The sequence below is a fragment of the Vicugna pacos genome, chromosome 7, assembly GCF_048564905.1.
Source record: "Vicugna pacos chromosome 7, VicPac4, whole genome shotgun sequence".
Taxonomy (NCBI): domain Eukaryota; kingdom Metazoa; phylum Chordata; class Mammalia; order Artiodactyla; family Camelidae; genus Vicugna; species Vicugna pacos.
In genome coordinates, this window is record NC_132993.1 from 42,977,777 (window position 1) to 43,004,923 (window position 27,147).

General features: G+C 37.3%; 1 protein-coding gene across 1 annotated transcript in view; it reads left to right on the forward strand.

Annotated features, from left to right (window-relative positions):
- The first annotated feature begins 584 nt into the window (after positions 1–584).
- HIBADH (3-hydroxyisobutyrate dehydrogenase) overlaps positions 585–27,147 on the forward strand; it is a 95,915-nt gene continuing 69,352 nt past the window's right edge. Inside the window, exons 1-4 of the mRNA XM_006201836.3 lie at positions 585–787; positions 8,594–8,754; positions 16,280–16,389; positions 18,833–18,954. Coding sequence (XP_006201898.1) covers positions 697–787; positions 8,594–8,754; positions 16,280–16,389; positions 18,833–18,954 — 484 coding nt within the window. The 5' untranslated portion in view covers positions 585–696. The remainder of the gene's footprint in view (positions 788–8,593; positions 8,755–16,279; positions 16,390–18,832; positions 18,955–27,147) is intronic.

Below are 27,147 nucleotides of genomic sequence, written 5' to 3' on the forward strand. Positions count from 1 at the left end.
GGGTAAATAAAATCAAATGGATTTGAAACAGTTATTACTGGTATTCATGGTAGATTTCTGTGACTGTTTCTCAATGAACAGACACTAAAAATACAAATGTTAACATTAGGAGACCCACATCATTGAGGTTAAAAATGGATCCCTGTACTGGGAGACCGCGAATTTCTGCTGTTGCCTAAATACTGCTGCAGCTGCCACGAGTCAAAGTTCTGTCCTTGCCTGCAACACGCGCAGTTACAACACTCCGAGGGGGCGGCTCTGGGGGGGGGGTCAGGTGCTCCAAGGAGGCGGTAGTGACAGCCACCGCCTCCCACACACCCTCCGCCTTTCCGTAAACAAGGAGACTCCAGCCCACGGTCTGTAAATGAGGGAAGGGCTTGAGGTGGGGCCAGGGTTCACGACGTGAGCGTCAGAAAAGGCCCCCTATTGGTGGTTCGCGAAGGGCGGAGGAGAGAGGAATTCTGATTGGTCTTCTTCCCTGTCCGTAAGGGGATTGACCGCCCAGGTCCCGCCGGGCCGCGCCTCTCCGCGCCGAGCTCCTCCCCTTGGGGGTAGGTGCCCGCCCCGAGCGGCAGGGCGCATGCGCGTGCGGCCCCACGCCGCAGTCGGGCCCGCCCGCCGCACCACGCACCCTAGCAGTCAGTGGGTGAGCCAAGTACCGCGGAGGTCATCGTGGGGAGGCGGGGCGGGGGCAGCATGGCAGCCTCCTTGCGGCTCCGTGGAGCCGCCTCCGGCCTCCGATACTGGAGCCGCCGGCAGCAGCCGGTAGCGGCCAACCTTGCAGCGGGTAAGGACCTCGCACTTTTTCTCCCCATCCCTCCTCCGGCCGCCGGCTTCCCGCGCCCAGACTGCCAGAGAGGTCCTCTCACCAGAGGCGCTGCGGTTGGATCGGGGCTTAAACCCAGCATTTTGGCTGGTCCCAAGGCCTGGCCTCTTCTGCTGCTGCGGCTCGCGCTGCTAGTCTTCCCCTCACTCTCCCCACCCCAGATCCAGATGAATGGGGTTCAGCGTCGTTTCGGGACTTAGGAAGCGGTGGGAAGAGCTTGGGGTAAAGGGAGGAGTATTTAGGTTCGTGCCGTGCTTCTTTGGAGTTAGGGTGCTGAGGACAACTGGAGGGCCCAGCCCCGGGGGCGACCCCTGGGCTTGCAGCGCTGGCTGGCCTTTCAACGCCCCCAGGGCGCTTCCACTGTGGGTGGGCCTGATTTCTGTTCAACTACCTTAATTGTTTAAGATGTTTTTACACACGTGGCGTCCGTATACAACCCGGGTGATCAGTCTTTCCCGCAAAGTTTTAAGTCACCCTTGACCGGCAGGGCGGGCTTCCCCAGCTTCTTCTCTGTAATTGTGCTACCTGAAGATGGCACTTCTGTCAAATTATTAACCAGAATGCTTTCAACGTCCTGAAAATTGTGACCTGAACGTATTTTGCCCCTCTCCCCGAATCCCCAAACCACTGTAAGTTATGGAAGTTAACCATTGATTTAGGAAAAGGCAATTTTAGACCCACAGAGATCTAAGTCTTTCATTTTTCAGCTCAAGACCAGAAGCCCCTTGGATGAGTGAGTTAGGATATCACAACAGGATCTAGAAAGTAGTTCTTTATTCTTCCTGATTATTGCACTTTCTACCACAGCAGGATTCCTCTCTCATTGAAAAATTGGTTGATTTGTGGGTTCACTGCCATTGTTTCCCTGTAAAAAATTTTAGAGTTTTTACAATGCTGTGTTTTGCACGCTCATGTACTTGGGATTTTTGAAAAAGCCCTGGCATTATTTTTTTTCTGATCTTTGCTTGAAAAAAAAAAGTAGCGGGCTGGGAGTTGAATTCTTAACAGCCTCCCTTCCTCCCCCTCAGTAAAACCTAAGCAGAAGAGTGAATTTCCTTTCTGGCTTGAAAAGGGAAAGCTCCGTGTGATGCAAGAGAACAGATGTCTGATACAGAATCACAGTAATAAGATACAAACTCAGAGAATTTGCTCAACTTGAGTGTAACCACTGTTTGAGCTACATGTGTCGAACTACAAAAAAATGCCTCTCACATTGGAGATACTTTAAAAAAAAAGTCACTTTTCTGCAGTAGTAAATGTAGCACCAGTTTTCACATCAATGCACAGTTCTTTCAGTTTTGATTAGTCAAGGAAGACGTATGTGCTATTTAGTGGTTTTACAAGGTGTTCTAATGATATTTTAATGAACCCTTCAAGTACCTTTTAGAGTTATGGAAGTTCTTACAATTCATGGTAGAAGAGTCTGAGGCCTATGACTATAATTATTGCTTCTGTAGACTGGAAAGGCCTCCCTTGAAATGCTGGTAGACTACTTTGCCATATAATCTTGTTCCTTGACCCAAAGATGTAAGAACATAGATTTGTAACAAATTTTAAATAGCTTTTTGTTTCTGATTTTGGTGATGATTGTTTAAAATACTTCAGTAATTGTTTTTACTCAGTGGAATTGTTTTAAATGTTTTTGTTAATTTTAATTTACAAGAGTGTTAACTTTTTTGATGTTGGAGTCTTAAAAAATTACATGCCAGTTTAGAGTCTACGGACATTAAGAAAAAGAACCATGTTCAAATAGTAACATTATTTAGTGTTCTGATTTCTGTGGAATGTTTGCCTCCATGGTACCTTTAAGATGTTTATATCATGTGGAAGGTAATATTGTAAAGACCCATACAGTTATTTACAGTTTGAAAAAAATGAGATCTAAAAGTTACTGGTAAATAGCATATCTTAATTTTAAAATACTTAAAGCATCCAAAAGGAAATAGAAAAATGAGAAATATTAAACTAGACATATATTACTATTTCATCACCATTTAATAAAAGTAAGTTTTGTGTTTTATCTTAATGTAATTAAATTTAGCTTAAAACTTTTTTGTACGGGCAAAAAAATTACAGATGTTGACCCTCTACAGTCATTGTGATTCACTAACATATGTAAGGAAAAAGAATGTGTATCAGATCATCTTGAAGTGATCACCTGACCAAAAGTGGAGTGGGAATATTAATCAGCATTATACACAGAAATGGGGATACATTTTTTTTATTGTTGGCTCTTTTTATGTATATGAAATCTACTTTCAAAATAGCACAACTCATTGAATAAATAAAATGTATAAAAAAATAGCTTTTTTTTTTTTCACTTTACATTAGCTCTTAGGGTTGCACATGAAGCTCTGAAAAGCCGCACGTGGCCCTGGGACCGAAAGTTGACTTTTAACTTCTGAAATTCATTACGTAAGGAGAATACAGTTGACCCTTGAACAACATGAGTTTGAACTGCACGGGTTCGCTTATACATGGGTTTTTTTTCAATGAATATATACTACAATTGGTTTAATCTGCAGATTTGGAACCACGGATATGGAGGGCCGACTATAAATTATACATGGATTTTGTGTGGAGCATCAGTGCCCCAAACCGACTCATTGTTCAAGGGTCAGTTGTATTTACAAAATAACCTGACCCAAATAACAAAGGCCTTTATAGAATAAGTTACTACCCTTAGTTTAGTAACTCTTAGTCTTGATGCGAAAAGAATGCTTATGACATAGTATGTGATAAAGTTGGATACAAAGTTGTATATATAGTATAGTCTAATAATACAATGAAAAAATGCATTCAGAAGACTAGAAGGGCTATACAAAATGCTAACTGATTATTTTTGGGTAATGAGATTAACTTTTCTCTTGTGACTTCATACTTTTTTGTGTTTTCCAGTTTTCTACAATGAATTACATTGATGAGAGAAAAAAATTTTTGGAAATGTAAGATATCCTATTACCAATTTTTGAATTTTGAAACTTAGGGTAGCCTGATTTTTGGTAGCGCTTCATGCTATCAAGATACGGATAATTTTGCCCATGTCCCATAGGAGAAAGAGGTCATAATCTATAAATATGTATAAATTTAGAAACTAACTGTGCCACATTTTCTGGCTAGTTTCTTTACCAGTCAGCCATTGTCACCTTTGTGTTGTGTTGACTGATTTTCTTCCAGCTTCATTTTATCTATGATCTGACTCTTATTTCCACACACAAATGTGTGTGACTCTCTTATGGGAAGATGTAGTATTTAAGTTTGAAAGTTTGTGGGGTAATAATAATGCCATTATACTCTTGAATTTCTGCCCATTTGGGAACAAATTCTTCTGTATTGTCCAAGCACTCCTTCTGATGTGTCACCTTAACTAAAAACTGTATCCTCAGGTACAGGGCATCCCTCAAAGTATTCTCTATACTTTTTCCAACTCTCTGGCTCTTTTAACCTTGTAGGCAAAAAGGGGCATTTGGCATAGCTTGTATCCCAGTGGTTATTGTTAGTAAAAATAGGAAATCGTACTTACTCTCAATTGCCAGGCTCTGTTTAATACTTCACATGTGTTGTCTCAAGTAGTTCCAATAACTTTCTGAACTAGTTACTCTTGTTGATAAAACTTAATGTCTGCAGAAGTTAAGTAACTTGTTAGTTCAAGGGCATACATCTGAGAAATGACCTCACCTGGGTAGGAACTTAGGGCTTCTAAACTCAGAGAACTTCTTAAATGTTATCACCATCAGTAAATAACCTCTTCTCCTTTGACATCACATCATCTAATTATACTACCCTTTCTCTAACTTTACCACAAGCAAAGATGAAATGAAGAGAACAGCTGAACCCATCTTAAACGCTTCATTTTCATTTTGACCCATTTGGAATCGGGCCTCATTATTCTTGACCTCAACTTTAACAACTAACATCAGCACTCTACTTCAGCTCTTCTAGGATCTCATCACTGGGAATTGCTGTACTGCCAATATTTCAAAAACTGAACTGGCCTTCTGGTTGATACAACCCTCCTCTGATCCTTGTTCTGCTAACCAAATGGCTGTTTCCCATCATTGCACCTGGTCCTTTGATCCCTGTCTTCACTCCACCTCCCACCCCCCATTTTATTAAGTTCCTCTTTAGGTTTGTCTGTATCCAGCTTCACAGTTATTTATGATCAGGAATTTTGATGATGTCTTTTTTTTTCCCCCTCAATCTCCTGCTCTTATTCTGGGTAACCTCCATTGTCTATGGTCTGTCTTCTTCCTCCTGGCTGCCACTTACGTAGTGACTCACAGGAGTTTGCTCATTAGATATAATCTTTTCTTTAATCTCTAGCTCATTCCCTATTATATATTCAGATTTTTCAGAGCATTTCCAAATCTTTTACTTGGGGCTGCCGGTCCGAGAACTGTCATTTGCAGGGAGATGGCATTACTATAATTGGTTTAGAAAGAATTTGGAACTTGATCCTGGATCTGGGAGGAAAGGATATTGAACAGTCAACCTGCAGTGTTTGTTTAATGGTTGCTGCAATACAAATTACCTTTGATAGATCCGCTTTATCACTATCATTGGTCTTGCTTCAGCACTGACTTTTATCCCCCAAATGCCCATTTGATGAAACCTCTCTTGTCATTTATTCATATAACATTATTAAACGCTCACTGTGTGCCAATTTATTTATTTCATTTCATTATAACAGTAGTTATAAAAGTTACATGCACTTGGTAAAAACATGGTAAAAAAAGGTTATAAAATAAAAAGTAAGAGTCTTTTCTCTAACTAATTAATCAGTCCAACTTTCTAGCTGTGTCTACTGTTTCTTACGTACCTTACAGAAATTTGGAAAAATTTAATGCATATATATTCTTTTTTCTCCTCATACACTGTATGTTATTTTATATAATGTCCTGCATCTTGCTTTTTTTTCGCTTAATAAAATATCCTGGAGATTTTTTCCTTGTGCTTTTAGATAGATAGGTCACATTCTTCTGCACTTCGTGTAGTATTTCACTGTATTGATTTTCTATGAATTATCAAGTGTCCTGTTAGTGTATATTTAGTTATTATGAATTAAGAGCCCTGTTAAGGTGTTTAGTTATTTAGAATTTTTCTGTTGTTACAAACAGTGCTATAATAAAGTATATTTTGTGTTGTTCAGAGTTTATATATAGTAGCTGTTGGCAAACTATGGCCCAATAACTGGGCCCCTATTTTTGTAAGCAAAATTGTATTGGAACATAAGCAGCCATTTGTTTTTATATTGTCTGTGGCTGCTTTAGAACTAGAATAGATGAGTTGAATAGTTGTGCCTGAGTCCTCATGGCCCAAAGCTGAAATTATTTACTACCTCACCCTTTAAGAAGTGTGCTGACCCCTCACCTGTAGTATAAATTCCTAGAAATGGAATTACTGGGTCAAAGGGTATGCATATTTTAAATTTTAAACTTTATAGTAAAATTCAAATGTGTATCTTTTTTCAAATTGCCACCCAAACCGTTGACATAGTTATAATTCTACAGTGTATGAGAGTATATGTTTTTATGAGTGCTTGCCAGTCGTGAGTTTTATCAAAGAAACCCGTTTGTCCAGCTGATAGGTGAAAATGGTATTATGTTGCTTTGTTGTTGTAGAAAGAGTGGAGGGCAGTTAAAAGTGAAGAACCTAGAGTCACATTGGCTGGATTTGAATCTCAGCTTTACAGCTTCGCAAAGTCTTGGGCATTTTATTTAAACTAACTTAAGCGTCAGGGATCTGAGCCTGAAGTTGGGCTTAACTATGGGATGTGGTGACACTGCTATTCATAAAGTGCTTCGTATAGTGTCCGGCATGTAGTAAAATTGCCACAAGTGTTAACTTTTATTATTCATGTTTTCTTGGTTTCCCTGGTTTTGCATATGCTCATGTGCATGCGCATTCCACTTTTATATGCAGTTCCCTTTGTTCCTACCCATCCTAGAATACTCAGATCAAATGCCACCTTTTTCAGGTTCCCAAACCAGATGAGTTCTCCCTTTGTAGCAGCATTGTTTTTCATGCATTATCATTTACTTTCTTGTTTTAGATTTCCTCTTGGATTTTAAGCTGCTTGAGAGGAAGGACTGTGCGTCATTTGTGTCTTCAGTGGCGTCTGCCATGATAGTTGCTCCATGTTTGTTGAATTTGTGAATGAATTATGGCTCTACCTTGCCATACTTACTGTTTGACTTAGAGCAAACTGCCTGTTAAAATTAACTGCATTTAAATAACAATCTTCCTAGTTTCTGATGTTTTTAGTTAAATCATTCCTCTCCAAGCTTAACAGAGTGGTCTGGCACACTAATTATTAGTATTAATTGGAGTTCTTCTCCAGAGTATACTTTTCATTCTGTTTAATATCAGAATAAAAAATTAAGTTAGGTCTCATTTCTCCATCATTCAACTCCTTGTGGACCAGAAAGTTAGGGACAGGACTCCTGTCATAGCCAGCTTGTTAAACTCAGCACTGCACAGGAACGAGCCCCATCTTTAATGGCCAGGTTAGAGGCAGTCATGGAGTTCATAAGAATTAAACATGCTTCTAACCCAAGAAGACTTGTATTTCTTAAGCATTAGGGCTTCAAATAATTTGCTTTTAGGAAATCTCGTTACATTCAGGTTAAGTCAAAGGAAGAGCAGGGATCCATCAGTTGAGAGGATCTGAAACTTAAAAGGGTGACTATGACTAGTCGGTGAATTGCACAGTTTTAAAACTGCACTCCTTGAAAGAAAAAGGAAAAATAAAGCTGGGAAATGATAGAGGAAAGAGCAAGTGGAGTTATTTCTCTGTCTTCTCTCACTAGACTGTGAGATTTTGAGGACAAGGACCAGATCCTGCACGTGTCTGTCTCTGAGCTCTGTCATGGTACTTCATGCAGTAAATATTTGTTGAGTGGAGTTCTAAATCTGGAAATGGAGAAGTAGTGTCTAATGTTATTTTCATGGTAATGCAAAGCCTGTCTACTCTCTTGCAAAAAGCATTACCTTGAATTGTATTCCCCAGTGTGAGTTAAAAAAGCCTTTTGTGAAAAGGAAGAAAATCAAATAAAACCAAACCTGCATAAAAAGTTTTAAGAAGTTTTCCGTTTCTGTAAATGGAGATTCCTCTTCTCAGAAAGTGCATGGAGTTGTTAGCCCAAGTTCCTGTTACTCTTGCCATGCAAAGCCCATGGATATGTCCCCCTTCTCTCTCCTAGGACCCCATTTATAAACTGTGACTTTTGGCCAAAATGCTTTCTTGCGGGTTTAACATTTTATTAAGATTATTGTTATATCATTGGAGGGGATGATTTCTATAAGTGTAGAGGTAGGAAGGCAAAAAGTTTTCCCATTCTTGGACCTTGTCCAAGATACAGGTTTTATTGAATACTTTCAAAAAAAACTTTTTAATACACATTATTAAAGAAGATAATTTAGATAAGAGGAATCTAGGACATGTCACCTAACAGGTAAAGTACATAATAGGCATTTAATAAATGATAACATTATTAACTCTACTGTTAAAAATGGTAAAGGGATGTTACAGAGGTAGAAAATAAAAGAGAGATGGCTTCAAATTTTATGATTGTTTCCTGGAGAACTAAATAATTAGAAGTTAGTCTGCCGGTATGATGTTGATATATTTAAATGATCGTTAGTTTAAAAGTGACCTTTAAAAACCTTTTTTAATAGAAAAATCCAAATGACAATTATTAATATTGAGTGAATATGTACAGTAAAGCATGTTATCTGCTCCTGTTGAAAATAATGTATTGAAATCAGTGTGTTCTAGGTCAATGGCTTCTAAGACTCCTGTTGGATTCATTGGAGTAGGCAACATGGGGAATCCAATGGCAAAAAATCTCATGAAACATGGCTATCCGCTCATTATTTATGATGTGTTCCCTGATGCATGCAAAGAGTTTGTAGATGCAGGTGAACAGGTAAGACCTTTCCTTAAGATTTTTTTTTAGATTTTGATATTTAAAAATGACTATACATTCAAATAAGTGATAGCTTCTTAGATGTATACACAATTGATTTGTAAAGCTAATTCATTGTTAGTTTTCTGTATATAATATTACATATGTATATATTCTGTAAGATGTAAAATATGTGTACACACACATACACACGCACAGGAGACAGTGTACTAGTCACTGAATTTAGAGTTTTCTTTTTCCAAAGATGAAGGAAATTCTTCTTGTACAAGTTGTAGAGTGGTAACTGAGGACTGAATGTAATCCCAGAACTGGGAGAATACTACAAAATTCCTGAGAAATAAAGGAAAAGTTTAGAGAACAAATAGACAGTCAACTTCTGGATAACAGACTTGAAATAAAGACTGAGAAATGCGACGCCTACATAAAGAGCAGCCCGTTTGCAGAGCCGAGTGTCCTCCGCCTCCCTCCCTTTGCTGGTTTGTGTGCCGTATGGGGATGGCAGCAGTGTTGTTTGAGGATGAGTGAGTATCTTCTTGGAACTTTTCCAAGGGTGGTGCTGTGGCTGCTTATGCTCATACAGTCTCTGAATATTAACACTGACACCAGTCCAGCAGGCTTACTCATGACCTTAAGTAGCTTAGGGACTTAGTAGACTTGTTGGAGAGATTTGATTCACCCCAGACTGAATAACGTTCCAGAAACTTGTGTGTGTGTGTGTGTTTATGAAAATTCACATGCGTTCCTCTTTCCCTTCCTACCCCTTCAAATAATAGGTGGAAATTGAATGGAAACTGATATACCCTAGACTGGCGAAGCAGTCTTAACAAAACAGGTGATAGGGCCTTCACTAATGTAGTAATTTAATGTTTCTTTAGTACTTTCTATGTGCTAGGCACTGGGAATATAGCCTAGAACAGAATAGTCACAGTTTACCTTTGGGGACCAATAGGAGGTGTTAGATTATCAAATCACACAAATACGTGATTTCAAATTGTGAAAGTTGAAAGAAAAAGACTCTCATCGGTTTTCAGTAAAATATGCATTACATTGGGTGAGAGGGCAGTTAGGGAAGTTTTCTCTGAGACTAGACATTTAGGCAACACAAGAATAAGGGGCTTTTATCCAAATGAAGAATGAGGACAAAGGAGCGATTTTATTTAAAAATGGAAGCCTCAGTCACCAGGTTTCTAGAGATTTCTACTTGAGGTCAACTGATATAGAATGAGTACCTCCCATATGTCCAGTAGTCCAACTAATCCTGTGGAGAGTAAACCAGGTTGAATTGGATGTGGCAACGTATTAGATGTGTCTCAGGTGGCAAGACTAAATAACATTTTAAAAGAGTTTCTACTAAAATTATATTCGACTATAATAAAGTGCTGAAGCAGTTTTTGAGGGGAAAAATAATAAGCAACTATTAAGAGTTATTTCATTTCTGATAGAGAACTACATAAATATTGAGTATAATCTTTGCGTATCTACAAACAGAACTGCTGTAGTCTTAAATGAAAGTCATGGAGACAAGATCTCTCAGATTGCTGAGTAGAAATTAGAAGATTCTAGGACACAGACTCCGTTATTAGATTTTCCTTCTTCCTTGAGATGTGTAAGTGGGTGTGAGGAAGGAAAGAAGATGGATTCTGGGTAGCTGCCTCTCCCGATCAGTGAAGAGTGAAGACTTGTCTTAGCTTCATGCCTGCAGCTCCCACCCCTGCCCCCAGCACTCGGTGGGAAAAGTTCTGTGGGTGGTTCACACTGAGGCGGCAAGCCTGGAAGGCAGAATGCTCTTTTCCCACGTCCCATCTCTCACATCTCTGGTTCCCTTAAGAGTCTTGACTCTAAGAGGTCCTCTGAGTATTGATTATAACAGCAATGGAGGGCAGGGGAATGTGAAACTTAGATAAATGAAGGGGTAAGGGTAGAGGGTAAAAAAGCTTTGGTCCCAGAGGGAAATATCCTGTCATGATAAAATGAAACATTTGTTGATAAATGATTTATGCAGGCAGCTTAAAAACCATTTTGAACAGTGGCAATGTCATTTGAATAAGTGTGATTTCCTAAAAGCCTTACTTTAAAAGGTAATGTTAATTTGGATGAATGACTTCTAATATATTAAAATGTCAGTATCATTATTTCATAGCTATATTGAGTTTAAATATGTTTGCTAAAAGAAAAGGTGAGTTTCATTCTACTACTAAGAAAAGATAAGACAGGATAAGATGAAAAAATGTCAGTGAAAACCTTGAAACTTCTTGCCGTTGTGTATGGTAGTGCAATGAATGGATTAAGAGTTCAGAAATTCAGAGTATGTTTGAGTTGACTTTTAGATTTTAAGGACAAGTGTTCCTTTCTTCTCCTAATGTGACTATTTCAAGTGAAGCTGATGAAATGGTAGCCAGAGGAAACGAAATCTTTTCCCCCAAAGTTTGCAGGAAAGTCTGGTTAGTTGATTTCTAACGTCAGCTGTGCTTTCAGTGGGAAATTTGCAGGAGAGAAAGTACCAAACTAGACATATCTGGATTGAAAAGCAGTCAACTGGTTCCAAATATCTTTGGACATCTCCTTGAAGAAGTACTCTTTCTTTCCTTCTTTCTTTTTTAAATAAGCAGGGACTAGGAATTTGTTGTTTTGTGTAACTGAAGAGTTGGGGAATGGTCTGAACCCAGGCACAGCTGAATTTTGGGCATAGATGTAATCAGATTCCTTTCTGTCTTGGATTCTTGGTTCTGCTTCCTCAGGCAGGCAGGCTCTTCTCTCCTGTGAGATGGCCACCTGCAGTTCTAGGTGAAGAAGTGTTTAGGATGTTACCAGCCTGGAGGTTTTTCTTCAAGCTGTACCTAGTAGTAAAAAATACTACGTGGGTTATGAAGCAAATAAAAACTTTGACATGTGTCATGTGCCTGGTTGTATTTAACAAACTTATTCATGCCCTTACATGTTAACCAGTTCTATTAGGGTATTTATAATTGGTTAAATATGTTATTTGTTTTCATTTCCATAAAAAATTTGAGCCTTGCTCTTTTTCAGTATCCCTTAAACAATCTTTATTTCTACTAAAAACTCAGTTTTAAACTACAATGCATCATTTTGACTTCTAGCATCTTTTCCAAGAATGTAACTCATGATAATTATCAAGCCCTTTGGTATTAGAAATCATGAGTCAATAAATTGTGAATGTATTGGTTAGTAAGCATAAACCCTGGAACCTGACTGCGGGGGCTCAAGTCACAGCTCTGTCATGTCCTGGCTGTGTGACTTTAGACAGATTATTTAACCTAAAATTTCTCATCTTATAAAACAAAAATAGTAATAGTACCTTCTTCTTAGTTGTAGAGAAGCTGGCACATACAAAATACTATCACTGTTGCTACTACTATTACTACTGTTAATGATTGTTGCTTTAGCATCTATACCATATTTCTCCCAAATCTTCATTCCCCAACACCACACATAGAAACACACGACTGTCTTGGCTGAGTCACTGAGTCCAGAGTTATTTGGAAGAGAATTGTAGACATTTTTAAATGAAAGAATGATGATAAAAATTAAAACTAAATTAGGTGACAATGTGATTTGATTGCATCTCTCCTTAAGAATATATTCTGCACAGTCCCTTGTGTTGACTTTTATTTTACGAAAGATACCAATTTCTCTTTTTAAGCCTTAGTGTCAAGGGCATATGACTTGTGCTTCATTTCCATTTTCATTTTCTAGGAATTTCCTAGGAGGTGCCTCTTATCTGTGCCAAATGTCTTGGGACTTATGTACCATTTCTGTGTGAGTTTTCTGGTTGAACTAGGCTTAATTAGATTCTCTTTTGTTTTCTCTTTAAAAACTTGGACACCATTTTGTTGTTCCTGGGTTATAAGACTGAACATGTTTGGTTTAGTAATTCTCTTGGGATCTAATCTGGCAACCACTTGGGTCTTGTTAAATGAGAACTTTAAAAGCCTCTTGCTGAGTGGGCTTCATCATTGTTGACCAAATGTTTCAAGATGTAGGCACAAACTTTTTCGGTCAGTTTTTCAAATGTAGTGCAATTTTGAAATAACAGTATGCTCTTCTGCTTGGAAAGATTGAAATACACTGAGTAGCAAGTTTAACCAAGGTCATGTTCATCTTGTTACTTTGCAAGTTTCTCTCACACATTTGGTTTACTTGGAAGTGATACTGAGCTCGACCTGTGTGCCTATTTTTGTCTAGAAGAGATAGCGAGATTTTCCTCTTTATGTAATATCACTAAGTTAACTGTTGCCTCCTCATGGATATGTAAAAAGGAGGTGCAGTTCCTTCTGATTCTTCTGGGCCCTGATGAGCACCGTAATGCCTCCCTTCCCTGACCCAGCAAAGCAGATTTTGTCTTTAATCTGTCAAGTCTTCTACTCTTTGTCTTGTACACTTGCCATTAATGCTTGCCAGCGTACAGATGAATCTAAATCCAGAGAAATTGGTTGCAAAAATTCTTAAAAGACTATGGATACCATGAAGGGAACAAATCTCCTATAGTCAAAATTAAGACAATGGAAAGGTAGAGTCATCTTAATTCATAATGGTGTAAGAATGGGAGGCAGTTGGAATTAGCAAGACATCTTTCTGGGATGGCCTTGACAGTCAGAGCAGAGCCACGGTCCAGAGTCAGCCGGTCAGTGACTGCCTGAGATGTGGAGGTGTGGGTATCCTGCTAATGCTATACATTTGTGTAGAGTCATTCATTGCACATGCTTCCTATCCCATCAGCCCTTTTTCACAGAGGCAGTATCTTCCTAGGACTGAAGGCTGTTAAATATGAAAAATTTCTTTGCGTAAGTTTCCTTTTACTTTGGAGGTAGAAACCCTTAAAGATAACCCAAATCACTATTCTTATTTTGTAAATTCATACACGAAAGCCAGAGAGGTTAAGTGATTTGCACAAAAGCACACATGACTTAGTGGCTGAGCTGTAAGTAAACCTGAGTCTCTGGCTTTCCAAATAAGAGTTCCTTTCACTGATCCATGCTGTCTTTGCTTATCCATTCAATTAGCAAATGTAATTGAAGAGACTCTAATTAGTTTGGCTCCTAAAGGCTTTTGTGGTTAGTGTCAGACTGGCAACAAGGTTTGTTTTTTGCCTGCTAGCTTTTGAGTCGTGGCCAAATTTTGTTAGTCAATTATTTCAAAGTCTTGAAGTCATTACATGGAAGGCAAGATGATTTGAATAACTGGACACACATGTCTGTCTATCTGTCTAATAAACATGCCTTCTGTAGTGCAAATTAGAGGATGTTATTATAATGCACCAAATGTATATAGTCATTAGATATGGAGCAGTTGTAGCCAGTACGGTGGTGACATTGCAGCTATCACTATCATTGTGTGTTTTTTCCGGACCTGTGAATTTTGACATTACTTTCCTATATAATTGAGGGGTTAGCAGTACTCTGGCAACCCAAGCATCCCAAGAAGCAGATGCTAGGGATGCAGGGGGCTGATTGGCCACCCCATGCACTTGGCAGTTGCATGAATTGGCACTGCCAGTTCATGGGCACGAGAAGCTTGGAGTTGTGAAGTATTCCTAGATCTGTGAGCTAATTGTTGGTGCCCCTGAGGGCACCTCTCAAGGAGTTATCTAGATGGAATTGAATTTCCTTCAGTGGAAGAGACTCAGTTCCTAAGAGAAAGTCTGAAGTTGACTCTTCAACCTCATGGCTTACTTGCTGCAGTCCCTGAAAGATCAGGGAAGATGAAGCTGCAATAGGAGGAAAGGCCAGTGAAAGGTATGCCACCGTTTTGCATGTATTTAACACTTCATTTAAGTATGATGAACAGATGGGGTTCTGTGTGTTACCCATGTTCTTGACACAGTCCAGGAGTAGAGAATTATGACTCCTACAAGTTTTCTTTTCTTATCTCCTCTTCTTACTGAGCTGCCCACCCCCTTGAGTAAACTTGCATTGTTTGCCAGGAAATAGTTGCCTCTTTTTGAATCTCAGTATTTATTTGGGTAGGAAAGGTTTTCCTCTCACTTAAGTATTTCTTTGTAATTTGGTGGAAAAAATTTTTTTTCCAGAATTACTTGTGGTAAATCCCTATTATATACCAAAATATACATGTTGAATGTGCCACGTTGTAGACTCTAAAATGCTGTATTGCCTTTAGAATGAAACATTGAAAGAATCTGAGATATTTTATATTATCATTTAATGTTAATACACAAAGTGCTAGGATACTTGATTGTCTGAAATTTTAAAGTACATGTTATGAAATTACTTTGTGTTAAAACTGCATTTATCCAGACTTGATTTAGAAGCTGCTAGTCTCATATGGAAAATTGAAATGTAATTACTTGTAGCTTGTAATATTTAGATTACTTACTATGTTTGGCTTCTCATTCTTTCACTTTCATCAACTGCACATCAAAGACAAAAAGAAAGTGTTCTGTATACTTCCAGCACGTGAATAGTAGAGGCATTCCCATTCCTAAGATGCTTAGTGCCACTTAATGTTTCCTAGTAGAAGATGTGTTAATTTCTAATACATATGTAAATCATCCTACGGAGAACTCTTCGGTTATCCTCATGATAATCTTTTGTCTTTTTTTTTCAGAGAGAAAGGGCTTTGGAAAGGAGCTTTTGTGGAAATTGGGGTCATGGATTCTTCCTGTTAAAGGAGAGTTTGAGTCAAGAAGTGAGCTCCTGGTCTCTTCTGGCCTCTCTGGTTGCTAGCCGGCTGGCCAGGTGTATCATGCTGTATATATGTGAGAGAGCGGGGTTGGAGAGAATGTGGGTGAGGGTATGTATACCCACCCATATACACATATGTACAGAGGATGGACAGAGCAGCTTTCCTCTACAGTATATTTGTGATCATCATGAAAGCAGATATCAGGGTTGCAGGGAGAGTGTACCTTGATGCCTCTTGGTGTGTCTTTCTTGCGTATGTGGTTTCCATAAGAGTCCTGGCAGCTCTCAGGCTTCATGGTGGTATTTGCAGTCAGTGCAGTAAAGGCTTATGTCCTTGTCCTGAATTTTTCTTGTCTGAATCAGGCTTAATTTTTTTTTTTTTCCCCTTGAAAATAGACACTGGAGGATAGTGGTAATGGAGGCTTGAGAATTTACTAGGGGATTTTGAAATAACTGGTGAATCCTGTAGATTGGCTACCAGGTCTGTTGTGCCAGAATGCTTTTCTTAGTGCATCTACCCAAAAAAAGTATGCTGTTTAAGAATCCATGTTGGAGGAATCCCTGAGAAGTGTGTCTGTTCCCAGGACTGAAGTTTTGCCCTTTTCCCCCTCAGCTCATTTCACACTTTTTAAAAGTAAACAGTGAGTGATTGATTCCATAGAAACTCCATCTGTATGTGTGTGAAGAATGGACTCTATTTTAGGCAGTAGGTTTGTTTGTTTGTTTGTTTTTTGTCATTTGAAAACGGATTAGTTTTTATTCACTGTCACTATTACAGGGGTGCATAAAAAGTGGATCCTACTTGTGCTCTAGAAGCTGCTTACATTTTAATTGAAATAATGTGCCTTTGCAATTTTTTTTTGAAGGTAGTGTCTTCCCCAGCAGATGTAGCCGAAAAAGCTGACAGAATTATTACAATGTTGCCCACCAGTATCAATGCAATAGAAGCTTATTCTGGAGCAAATGGAATTCTAAAGTATGTATTTCTCAACTGTAGATATTTTTCTGTTAATGATAGTTTATGAATTTCACATTTGTTAGAACTGTTATGAAACTGCAGTTATGTTTGTTAAATCTTCTTGTACTGTTTTCTTATGTCTTAAAAGTCAACGGTGTGGTTTCTCTCTCATTGTAAAGGGTTTATTTTTCCCTGAAGTCAAGTATGTGACTTTTGGGAATGACTTTTTTTTTTTTTTTTTTTTTTGCTTCTGTTTCTTTCCTTTCACTTCTGCATTAAACTTACACTTTCACTGGTAACATGTTTAAGAGACTTTAAAGGTTGCATTTTAAACTGTACAAATGTTACAAGCATAATTTTCTTATGGTTTATGGAAACTCAGGAAAAGGTTTCTATGAAAAATAAAACCAAGCATTGGAAAGAACACCATTATTTAAAATTTATTATTTAATAAAAGTTATTGTATGTCCTCTGGGTTAGTACATCTGTAGTAAGAACTTTGAGAAGTTGAAATTAAAGATTAGCAGTAGCTCTTTAAATAATATGTGATTTAGGTTAGAGTTTCCTACCCAGTGCCTGGCTTCCCTGGCTTTGAGAACCTTTTGGTTAATTGCTACCTATTGCCAAACCCTTGTGGTTATGTTGGGATGACAGCGGTTGAATTCCCAATTTAGTTTTCTGGTCTTACTAATTCCTGTTCCTAACTTGTTTTGTTGTTGAATTTCAGCAAAAAGCTAGAACAAAGTGGTAGGCATTATAGACACATGAAGGGCTAAAAGAAGAGTTTAATTTCCTGAGTCTGTAATATATGAAATTTGAGGTTTTGGGAAATTGAATTGCTTTGGAAAATTAACAGACTTAGAAGCAAAAAACACTTGAATATTAGGCAGAAAGCTGATAAGATAAATGTTTAGATTTCAGGGAAAGTTGAAAGACACTTATTTTGGATGGAGCCCTCAGGCTCACAATGTGTGTGGTCCTGAGGTGACCTAGCTGTCTCATTACCTACTCTGTTCCAATTATGCTTTACTGCTTTACTGCTCAAGGAAAAGTTACTAAAAATTTTGTAGCGACAAAATCCTACGTTTATTAATATCCTTAATTAAGAAATATGGTGGCCAGCCACCAGGGCAGTTTTGTCTAGGGAGTGCTTTGAAAGAGTAAGGCTGTACATCGAACTGTAATTTGCTTCTCGTGGGTGGTTCTTTATTTTCTTTTGGGTCAGGATCATTTCTTCACACCCAGTGCATGTATAATTTTTGAGACGATCTCCCATTTGCTTAAAGATTTAAGATCTTAAAAATATGAATATCACAGAAGACTGGTAAACTTAATTCTTATCTTTTAGGCTATATAAAGTGAAACTCCACACACTGAGGTGATCTATAACAGAGTATGCTATTTCTTTTCTGTGGAATATACCCAATCATTGCATTTCGATCAGAATAATTCATATGTCTAACATTGTTGTTTAAAGCATTTTGTGTGCTATTTTTTTCTAAGAAAAACATTTTCTTTTTTTGTAGTTTTTAAGCAATGATTTTCTATTTTCCCTTCAATATTTATATTTATTTAGTTCTAATTTTTCAATCATAATTATGATTAAATGTCTTCCAGGTTAGTTTATCTGTAGTGAGAACTTTGAGAAGTTTGATTTAAAGGTTAGCCATACCCCTTTAAGTATAATTTAAGTCAGAGTTTCCAAGCCAGTGAATCCATAGATTATAGACTGTAGGGAACTATATAGGTATATAGTCTGCATTTATAGTATAAACAAAGCTGTTTTACTTTAAGAATATCATCTAAATATTGGTATAAAATATGATATATGAAAAGACTGCTCCCCTCTTTCATCAATGTATGTATATAAATTTACCATAAAGAATAAAAAGACTGAGATTTCTATGTCCATTTCTATATTTTTCTTTCTGCCTGTTTGATGTTTTATTTTGTCTTTAAAAAGTTACAGTTATTAAAGAATATGCCATCCTAAAGCAAATGGCTAAATTTTGATTGCTTTTGTTCATTCTACCTAGTGGAAATGAAATGGAGATGTGAAATTTGCAATATGACTTGCTAAAGACAAGTAAATTACTTTTTAAAGAGACCCAGCTACTTTATAAACAAAAATTTAAATCCTACCAAATAACCCTTTTAAAGTTAATAGGTGTTTTAAATTGCTTACATCTTAGCCTGAAACCAGAATTTATGCTGTGTAGTTTATTAGATTATTTTTGTTTGAAAGAGTTTGAGTTTACTTTGAACTATAATTGATCTGAAAATGAATTTGAGATTTTTGAACCAGTTCTAATAATGTTTTTAATATTAAACCAAAGACCTCCTTGATATCTGGCAGCTTTTACATTCTGAATGTTTATTCAGAGTTGTAAACTATATTTTTCAAACTATAAAACTATGGGTTTTTTTAAAAACTATATTTTTGTTTATTTTGTTTACTTAGGAAAGTGAAGAAAGGCTCATTATTAATAGATTCCAGTACTATCGATCCTATGGTTTCGAAAGAATTGGCCAAAGAAGTTGAGAAAATGGGAGCAGTTTTCATGGATGCCCCTGTTTCTGGTGGTAAGTGGTAGCTAAAATACATGCACCCCTATTCTGTTTGTCAAAGTAACAATTACAATTTTGTGGTACCCAAGATATATCGAGTTATTTTTAGAGCTATTACAGATACTCAATTCCTCTTTAAAAATAAAAACAAAGCAAAACTGACTTATATTCCAGTTTTTAAAATTCACATTCTTCTACATTGTGGAAGTATGAAAGTATGTCTTTTAAGTCTCTGGTTTCACAGCACAATGCCTGGAACATAGTTATCTTCAATAAATATTTAAAAACTTGGGTTCAGTTCAGTTGGAAAAACGACCGTATGAGATAGACAGAACAAGGAGTGATGTTCCCACTTTACAAAGGATGGAAGTAGCACCCAGAGGTGTTAGGTAACTATCTCAAGACTATGTTAGTCAGTGGCAGAGTTGCAGATACATCCTCAACTATTAGTTGAAGGCTAGTTTCTAGTTGAAGCCTAGAAAGATGAGGCTGAGGAAACTAGTTATTTGCTCAAGACTAAAGCTAATTTGTTTCATATTCTACTGCATTAGGAAATACTATTTTCTTATAAACTAAGTTCTAGTTTATTCTAAGAGAGAATTAAAGATTGCTAAATGGAAGGCTGTTCTTTAAACTGTAAAATCTTTCTCATTATTTGGCTAAAAGCAGCTAACAGCTAATGTGGTGAACTATTACAGTAATGGCCCTTTATAGATTACAGCTCTCATTCTACACTGTGTACTTCTCCATCCAACTCCAGGCTTAGCCATCTGACTTGCTTTGGCTAGTGGTGTATTAGCAAATGTTACACAAGGATGGACTTCAAAAGCACTTTGTATATTGAGGCTTGCTCTGTCTTGCTGCTGGGAACTCTTCCACTGCTGCATAGAGAAGCCTGGACTAGGTTGCTGGAGAGATGCACTAACTCCCCAGTGTGTAAGTGAGGTCTTGTTGACTGTCTAGCCCGAGTCCAGTTCCCAGATGACTGAGCTGCATTACTGACCTCAGGCCTGACCAATAAATGAACTGCCCAACTAGCATGGTCTAAATTGCTCACCCCCAGAATTATGAGCAAATAAGGCCACTAGGTTTTGGCATGAGTGGTATGTAGCAGTAGATAACTGATGGAGCCAATGTAGTTGCTATTTCTATACTTAGGTAGAAGTGTTTGTTATTTATTGTATTGACCAGTGTGCTACCTGTGCTGACAAAACTCTTTCTGAAGGAGAATTATTACAGTGCAGTTAGAATAAAGGCCAATTTCAATGCCAAAGCTTAGTTGCTAAGGTGAAGTTTTATTATTAAGCTATTCCAGAGAAGAGTTAGGTTTGCTATTAACAGGTCCCTGACTTATGCCTCTGTATTTCTGATTAAAAGGAGATTGTTTGACTAAATGTTGCCTAAGTAACTACCTTGGTGAGATATGAGATACACATGTTTAGTAACATCTGGAAAGGTAAGTTGGTAAAACTCAGTGTCATTAGGATGTTCCTGTGGACTGCTAGAGTTAAAGTATGTCTAGCTTTTAAGTGTTTTTTGTACTCTTAGAATTGAGCTTTATTATTAGAAGGGACCTTAGCAACACTTTAATATGACTGTTATTTTGTAGATGGCAAACTGAGATTTAAAAAGGTTAAGTGATTTGCCCATGGTTCTCCAGCTTGATAGCAGATCTAGAACTAGCATCTTACTCTCCCAGCTCACTAAGGTTTTCCCCACACTGCCAGACCCTATTCCTTTCAGTGGCCTTCTCTCTTTTTCTTATCAGTTGCCTACTGTTAACCCCATTTCTAAGAATTTTATCTCACTCACTGGCTGGTCCTCTGTCTTCTGTCTAGCTGACAGGCACTGCCTGGAGTGAAACCCCTGGTGGGTGAGTGAGGGGAGGAACTGCCTTCTTTTCTAACCCTCAGAGGCTGCCTTCTAATCCGGAAGAGGCCTGACACTTCTGTTCCAGAGTCACTTCAGAAGAAATGGTTGAGAAGCCATTATTTTGGAATCTGAAGAACTCCAGAGAGATTTGGCTAGTCCTATTGTGTTGCCCCCATCCTGGAATGTTATTAACTGCCTATCAAGGAGGCTTTTGTTCTGGAGATGGGTTGGGATAGAATCAAAGTTTTTTGCGTTCTTCCTCTTTGGGATCCATCTGGTTACTGTGCTTAATCAAACCTCCAGAAAAAGAGACATTAAAGCAGTATCTTGGTGTATATCTCTAACATGTTTGAGCTTGACGGGGACAGGATCCGTTCCTAGGTATAAGGACTTGGATTTGAACAGCATTATACCTGAAAGCAGAGGGGAGAGGGGATTGTTTTATATGTAATAGGCTATTTTCCATGCCGTTCTTCTGTGTTCCCATAGTACAGGATCTGTGCTGTTGCGAGGGCCATTGTGTTAAGCTTATGTTTATGCCAGTTTCTTCCACTACTAGACTCTGAAGAGGGCAGATACCATCTTTTTTTAAACTTTCTATCACCAGTGTGTATCTCCAGGTGGGCATTTAATAAAGTATGGTTGATAAAATCAAAAATCTTCTTTTTTTTTTGATTCAAGATTAATGTCAAGTACTTTGAGCCTTTCTGCAGTTATTTCTCACTCCCAAGCTGTTCTCTAGGTTATTATCTCCAGATTATTGACCTCTCCCTGAGGTTAAACTATGTAACTGCCTCTACATTCTAACATCAGTCAGATAGTAAGTATTTGACTGTGTTCAAAATCTTAATTATAATAGTAGGTGCCACTGGGAAGTGTGATTGTGATCAAAGTGGTGGGTTAGGCTAAAAGAAGTAGAATAATATTCAGAACAACTTAAAGAGTAAGTTCTTAGATTAGACATTTAGAATTTACGAAAATATACTAATAAAACAATTTGCAATAGTTACAAAATGCAAAATAATACAGTACAGCAGTATTCCCAATACTTAGCAACCAGAAAGGGAACTCTTTATTAACAGTCTGATCACAGCGACATGCTAGGCAGTGTAGAAAAACGATGTCTTTGCCCTATCCGAGGTGGCTGTTAATACTTAATTTGACTCGGTTTATATTCACCTCTATGGCTATTTAAAGAGAGAGCGTAGCACCAGATTTGATTTATGTTGCTGTTTCCAGGGCAGGAGAAGGATTTTTCATTGTGGAAATGGAAAATTTATGTTAAAGATCAACGAGAAACCTAGTAGATGATTCCCAGTTACATCAGAGGGGAACCAGTGGAATTTACAAGTAGATTTGACAGTTCTTTAGTAAGTATTCTTTAAGCAAGAAAGAAAGGAAACTGTTTAGCTCATATAATCCTCTTACCATCTTTAGTTTCATTTTTCATTGTATTTCTGTTAACAAATTAAAAGAAGTTTACTTGGATATTAGGGAGAGCCAGGAACTTAAAAGTAACTCTAAAAATGAAGGTCTTCATTTTTTCTTTAATGAAATGTCTTAAATTATTATATTTACATAACTCTTAGAAGATTATATACTGTTTTCTGATTATACACTCTAATCTTCTCTATTATGCTGACAGCACCTTGATAGCAAGGGACATGCTTCATTCCTCATTTCACGCAGTAAACATTTTTGGGTACTTCCTATGTACAAGGTATATTCTAGGTACTAGAGTTAGAACTTTAAAGATATTCAGTGTCTTTTGCATCATGGAGCTTATGATGTAGTAGGAATAGAGAGAATAAACAAATGAACAAGAATAACTTCCATGATAAGTACTATGAAAGAAAAAAGGCAGAGTAAACAGTTAAGGAGACAGAGACTGAGGGGAGGGCCTTTTGACTAGAATGGACAGGATGCCTTTTCTGGGGAAGTGACATTTAAGCAGAGACCTGAATGCACAGGTCCAGGGGAAGAGTGTTTTTGGTGGAGGGAGGTGCTCTGTAAGCACACTAGGGCATGAATATGCTTGGTGTTTGTGGAACCTTTATCTTTGTATCACCAAGTCTTAGCAGGTAGTTTCCCTCAGAGTCAGTTAAACTGAATCACCTATACCTTGACTCCTCATATGTCTAATGCCATGCCTTTGTTTAACAGTTTGTGGTTATCAAAGTAAAGCTAACTGGGGCTTATGTCTGTCAGTTAGCCCATGGCACTGGCCTCATAAGTATGATGCCCTAATCTGTTTATCTGTCTTGTGTAAATCACATCTTTATAAAAGGTGTAATCCTTCTTTAAAGTGAAGTGTTTAGTCACACCATTTTGGGCACATGTTTTTTTTTTTTTTTTAGTGTGGAGTAGGTCTGCTACTACAGAGTTAGTTCCAGTTTGATCACCTCTCTTGTATAATGAATGCTAGACATAAAGCAAATTAAAAACTATTGTTTGTGACTAATGACCAAATACTGTTCAGTGTGCTCCAAGGGCATAATTACAGCATTTAACTGTGCTTGAATAATTGAAGAATAAGCTCACTGATTGCCTAATACGTCTGTTGGTTTGCACAGAAACCTTGACTATGTGACTATGAAGTGGCACTTGTAGTTAGTTAGCCCAAGGCTTTCTGTGCTGGCAAGCCTCATTGATTTGCTAAATTGTATTGCTCTGGTTAGGGATTAAAGTCAGAATTAAATAATTGAACTTGCGTGTATATGTTTGTTTAACAGTTCCCTACCAGGAAACCAAATTTTATACTCTCCTTGGCTGGGTTAAGTTTTAGTAATTTGTCTGAGGTATTCTTAGTATATATATGAATAGTAAGCACAAAACTTATTAAGGAGTTTCTCTTACAGTGCTAGACTTGCTTGCTAAATTCTTCAATGAAAGTCTCATATAGACTCCATTATTGTTTTTAAAATCAAGTGTCCAGTCTTGGCCTTTACTGCTCACTGGACTGGATACCTACTGTTTTTCCACTTGATCTGTATCTAATTTATGGTAAAGGGAGCACAAAAACAAAAACTTCGTATTTTGGCACATACATAACACCACTATAGTTAAGGGTCTATTGGCATTTCCATTAAAACATTTTCTTAAGTAGGTTTATAACTTGGCAATCTTACTTGGGTTTGGGCTGAAACATTGCTATTTCTGTCCAAAATCAAATTCTTTTTACCAAATTTCATATAACTGAATTTGCTGTGATTTATAATGTGTGGAGGGGGAAGGGCTATGGCAAGCTGTTTGATTACATGGTAGTATTCTGTGCATTGTGTATTCTTACCTTTTAGTCTTACCTCAGTAAGATTTTATTTTTTGAGATGTTTTGAAATAAGTTGTTTTAACATGATTAAGATAATTCCTTTTCATGGGTTCTTCCTTTTAAAGAATTGTACTACTATTATTGTTTAAATGATGAACTTCTATTATTTATTATAAATTTTAAAGGACTTTGTGGCATTGACTTTTGTGTGGGAGACCTGAATTATTCTGTGTTGAAAACTATCAAAGTAAGCCTCTCCTTGGTCTGATTTGGTGCTATTCAAAGCTTTAGTAGTTGAAATAATTAAAATTTTCTTTAACTTGATTTGATGGACAAATCTATTTCCTTAGAAATAGAATAAGATCATCAGTACCAGTACACCAGAAATGGGTTAATTATGTTAACCATTTACATTTACTCATAATTTTGCTTATTACCCTGTATCCATTCAGTATCTTTTTTGTCTCTGGAGGATACCTTTTGCCTGGGATCTTCTCCAGTTTGCACAAAGTGGTTCAGAAATGTTTGGTAAATAAATTCCAAGGATTTCTTTGAAATTAGTCCCAAAGAGGTGCCCATAAAAACCTCTTTTTACATTCTTTGGCAAGCCTGAGACTCCCTTACAACAGTTGTCATGGACAAGAGTCCCTACATGAGGTGTTAATGAGTTCTTAACACATTTAGAGAAGACTGCTGACTCACTGCCCACGGTAACAGTTGAGACAGCTTTAGTAACTTGTCTACTAAGAAAATAGTAAAAGAATGGTTAGAGAAGGCAAGGTGATCACTTCCTCCGTGTTTGTATTATTACTATCAGTTATTGTTAGTAATAATCATTATTGTTAACAACAACCTAGTTTATTTCTTAGAACTTACTCTCTTGCAGTTTGCCGTTCCCTCATCTCCAAATCTGTAGGGCAGATTTTAACTGCACTGCAATTTCCAGTCAAGTAACTCTTACCAGGGTTGCTCTTACCAGGCTCTGTCCTATGGTGGAGGAACACTGTGTTCTCCTCACATGGTTTTGTCGGAAAGTGCGTGGATAAGGCAGGGTCCTGTCTGAAGTAATCCCAGGGTATTTTTAATGTCCTTTAATTGCCAGTCAGGATGTAAGTCAGACCAGACACAATTGGGTCTGGTCACATAGTTCAGGACTGCCTAGCAGTGTTTATATAAAGGTGAAGTAGATTTAGTAAATAAGTCTCCTGAAGCTATTAATTGCGTATAATTTATTTTCCATTAACATCTATTAATTCCTAAGCAGTGTGCAGTTAGTTCCAGTATACTTTATGTATTACATGTCTTTATTTTGTTTTTCTTGTAATCCCTGGATAGCTATTGGGGTGAAGTGGGAGGAGGCAATGGAATTAAGAATTTGATATGGGCCTTGTCATCACTATCAAACTGTTATCAGATTTATTTGCAGTCTTCTAGGTGTCTGATTTTCTTAAAGTTTGATGTTAGCAGATGGAAAGTTTCTTAAGTTGAGTTTTTCTCTATATATATTTGCCATACAATTCTATTTTATTTTACATTGAGGTGTTTATTTTGAAAAATTTAAATTTACATGCACATTTCATAGTAGCCATCCTCCCAACATGGCCAATGAAGATATATGATAACCAACTAACATCTCTCTTCTGCCTTAAATAAATTCGACCCGAAGGTAGAGCGGTTTTGTTGTTGTTTTGTATTTAGCTCAAGTTACGTCCAGCAATGTGAGAGAGATGGACTCTTTTAGAAGAGTATTTAGAATTTTAAGGTTTGTACCTGACGTCTTTTTTAACTGAGTTATTGACTGTTAGTTGTGGTCATCAGAATGTTTATCCATTGCAGTCTAAGACAGCATTGTTCTTAGGGAGTTTTTAAAAAGTGAAACAATATGAGGCCAGGCATACAAATAATTTTATCATTAATTATATATCATTTCCACTAATTCTTATGTGTGAGGGTAATACTTGTACTCAAGTGGCCAACATTTTTAATGTGCTATGTACATACATTAAAAGAGTAAAAAAAATAGTCTTGGCAGACATTGCAATAGTTAATTGGCTTTTCCAGCCAAGATGGGTTTATAAAACTTTCTAAAAATTAAGAAGTGAGAGAGAAAGAATTTTTCTTTGCATTAATGCCACATTAACCCTTTACCTTAGGCTATAAAAATTTTCTTGCAGCATTTTTCATTGATAAGCAGCTAGAGGAAGGAGTTGATTTATTGTAATTGTCAAATATCTGCAAACACTCAGATAGTTGAAAGAATTATTTTGACATAAAATTCTGAGTAAAGATGAGATTTTTCTGAAAAAGTAAATGATAAATTTTGAGAAAGGAATAAGAGAAAGTATAATTCTGAGTTTGAGATCTGTAATCTTTAGTAGCAAACTTTAAGAAAAAGCATTTAGAAATATTTGATGGTATGTCATGGACTTTAATTGGGCTGTACTTTTATATTCTTACTAGTTGTTGTATAAAATCAACAGCTTTTCATGATCGAGCATTTACATCTTAAATCTTGCACACTGCTCTGTTAGGAGATAGACCCAGCAACACTGGGTGTTTTGAAGTTAATAGAAGTAGTCTACATTTGATACAGAAAAGTTGCTTTATATGGTATTCAAGGGCTAGTGGACAAGGGTGAGAGTTGAGGGGAGGGAGGCAGGGTGGGTGCATGTCAGGGAGTAAGAGGGCGATTACACTGTCCTTCTCCATTTTAGCTGGTAGTTTGGATTAAAACTGCAAAATTAAATTTTTCAGAATTGTTACTACCCCAAGTAGGGATATAAACTATATTGAACAGAATTTATTTAGCCTATTAAAAAGTCAACCTAAAACTATAGTTAATTAGTTTACATTATTACATCACTTCTCGTAGAGACTCAAACTGGTACCGAGTAAGAGGAGCACTATCAGGTGAGCTGACTGCTACGCAAATGGGGCTTTAAGATAATGATGAGTTTAAATTTCCTCTTAGAGCTAAGTGAGAATAAAACTGGAGGCAATAAATACTCTGGGCCAAAGCCATTAAATGAAAAAGCTGGGAATTCTCCAGCTCTTGACTTAAATTGTTT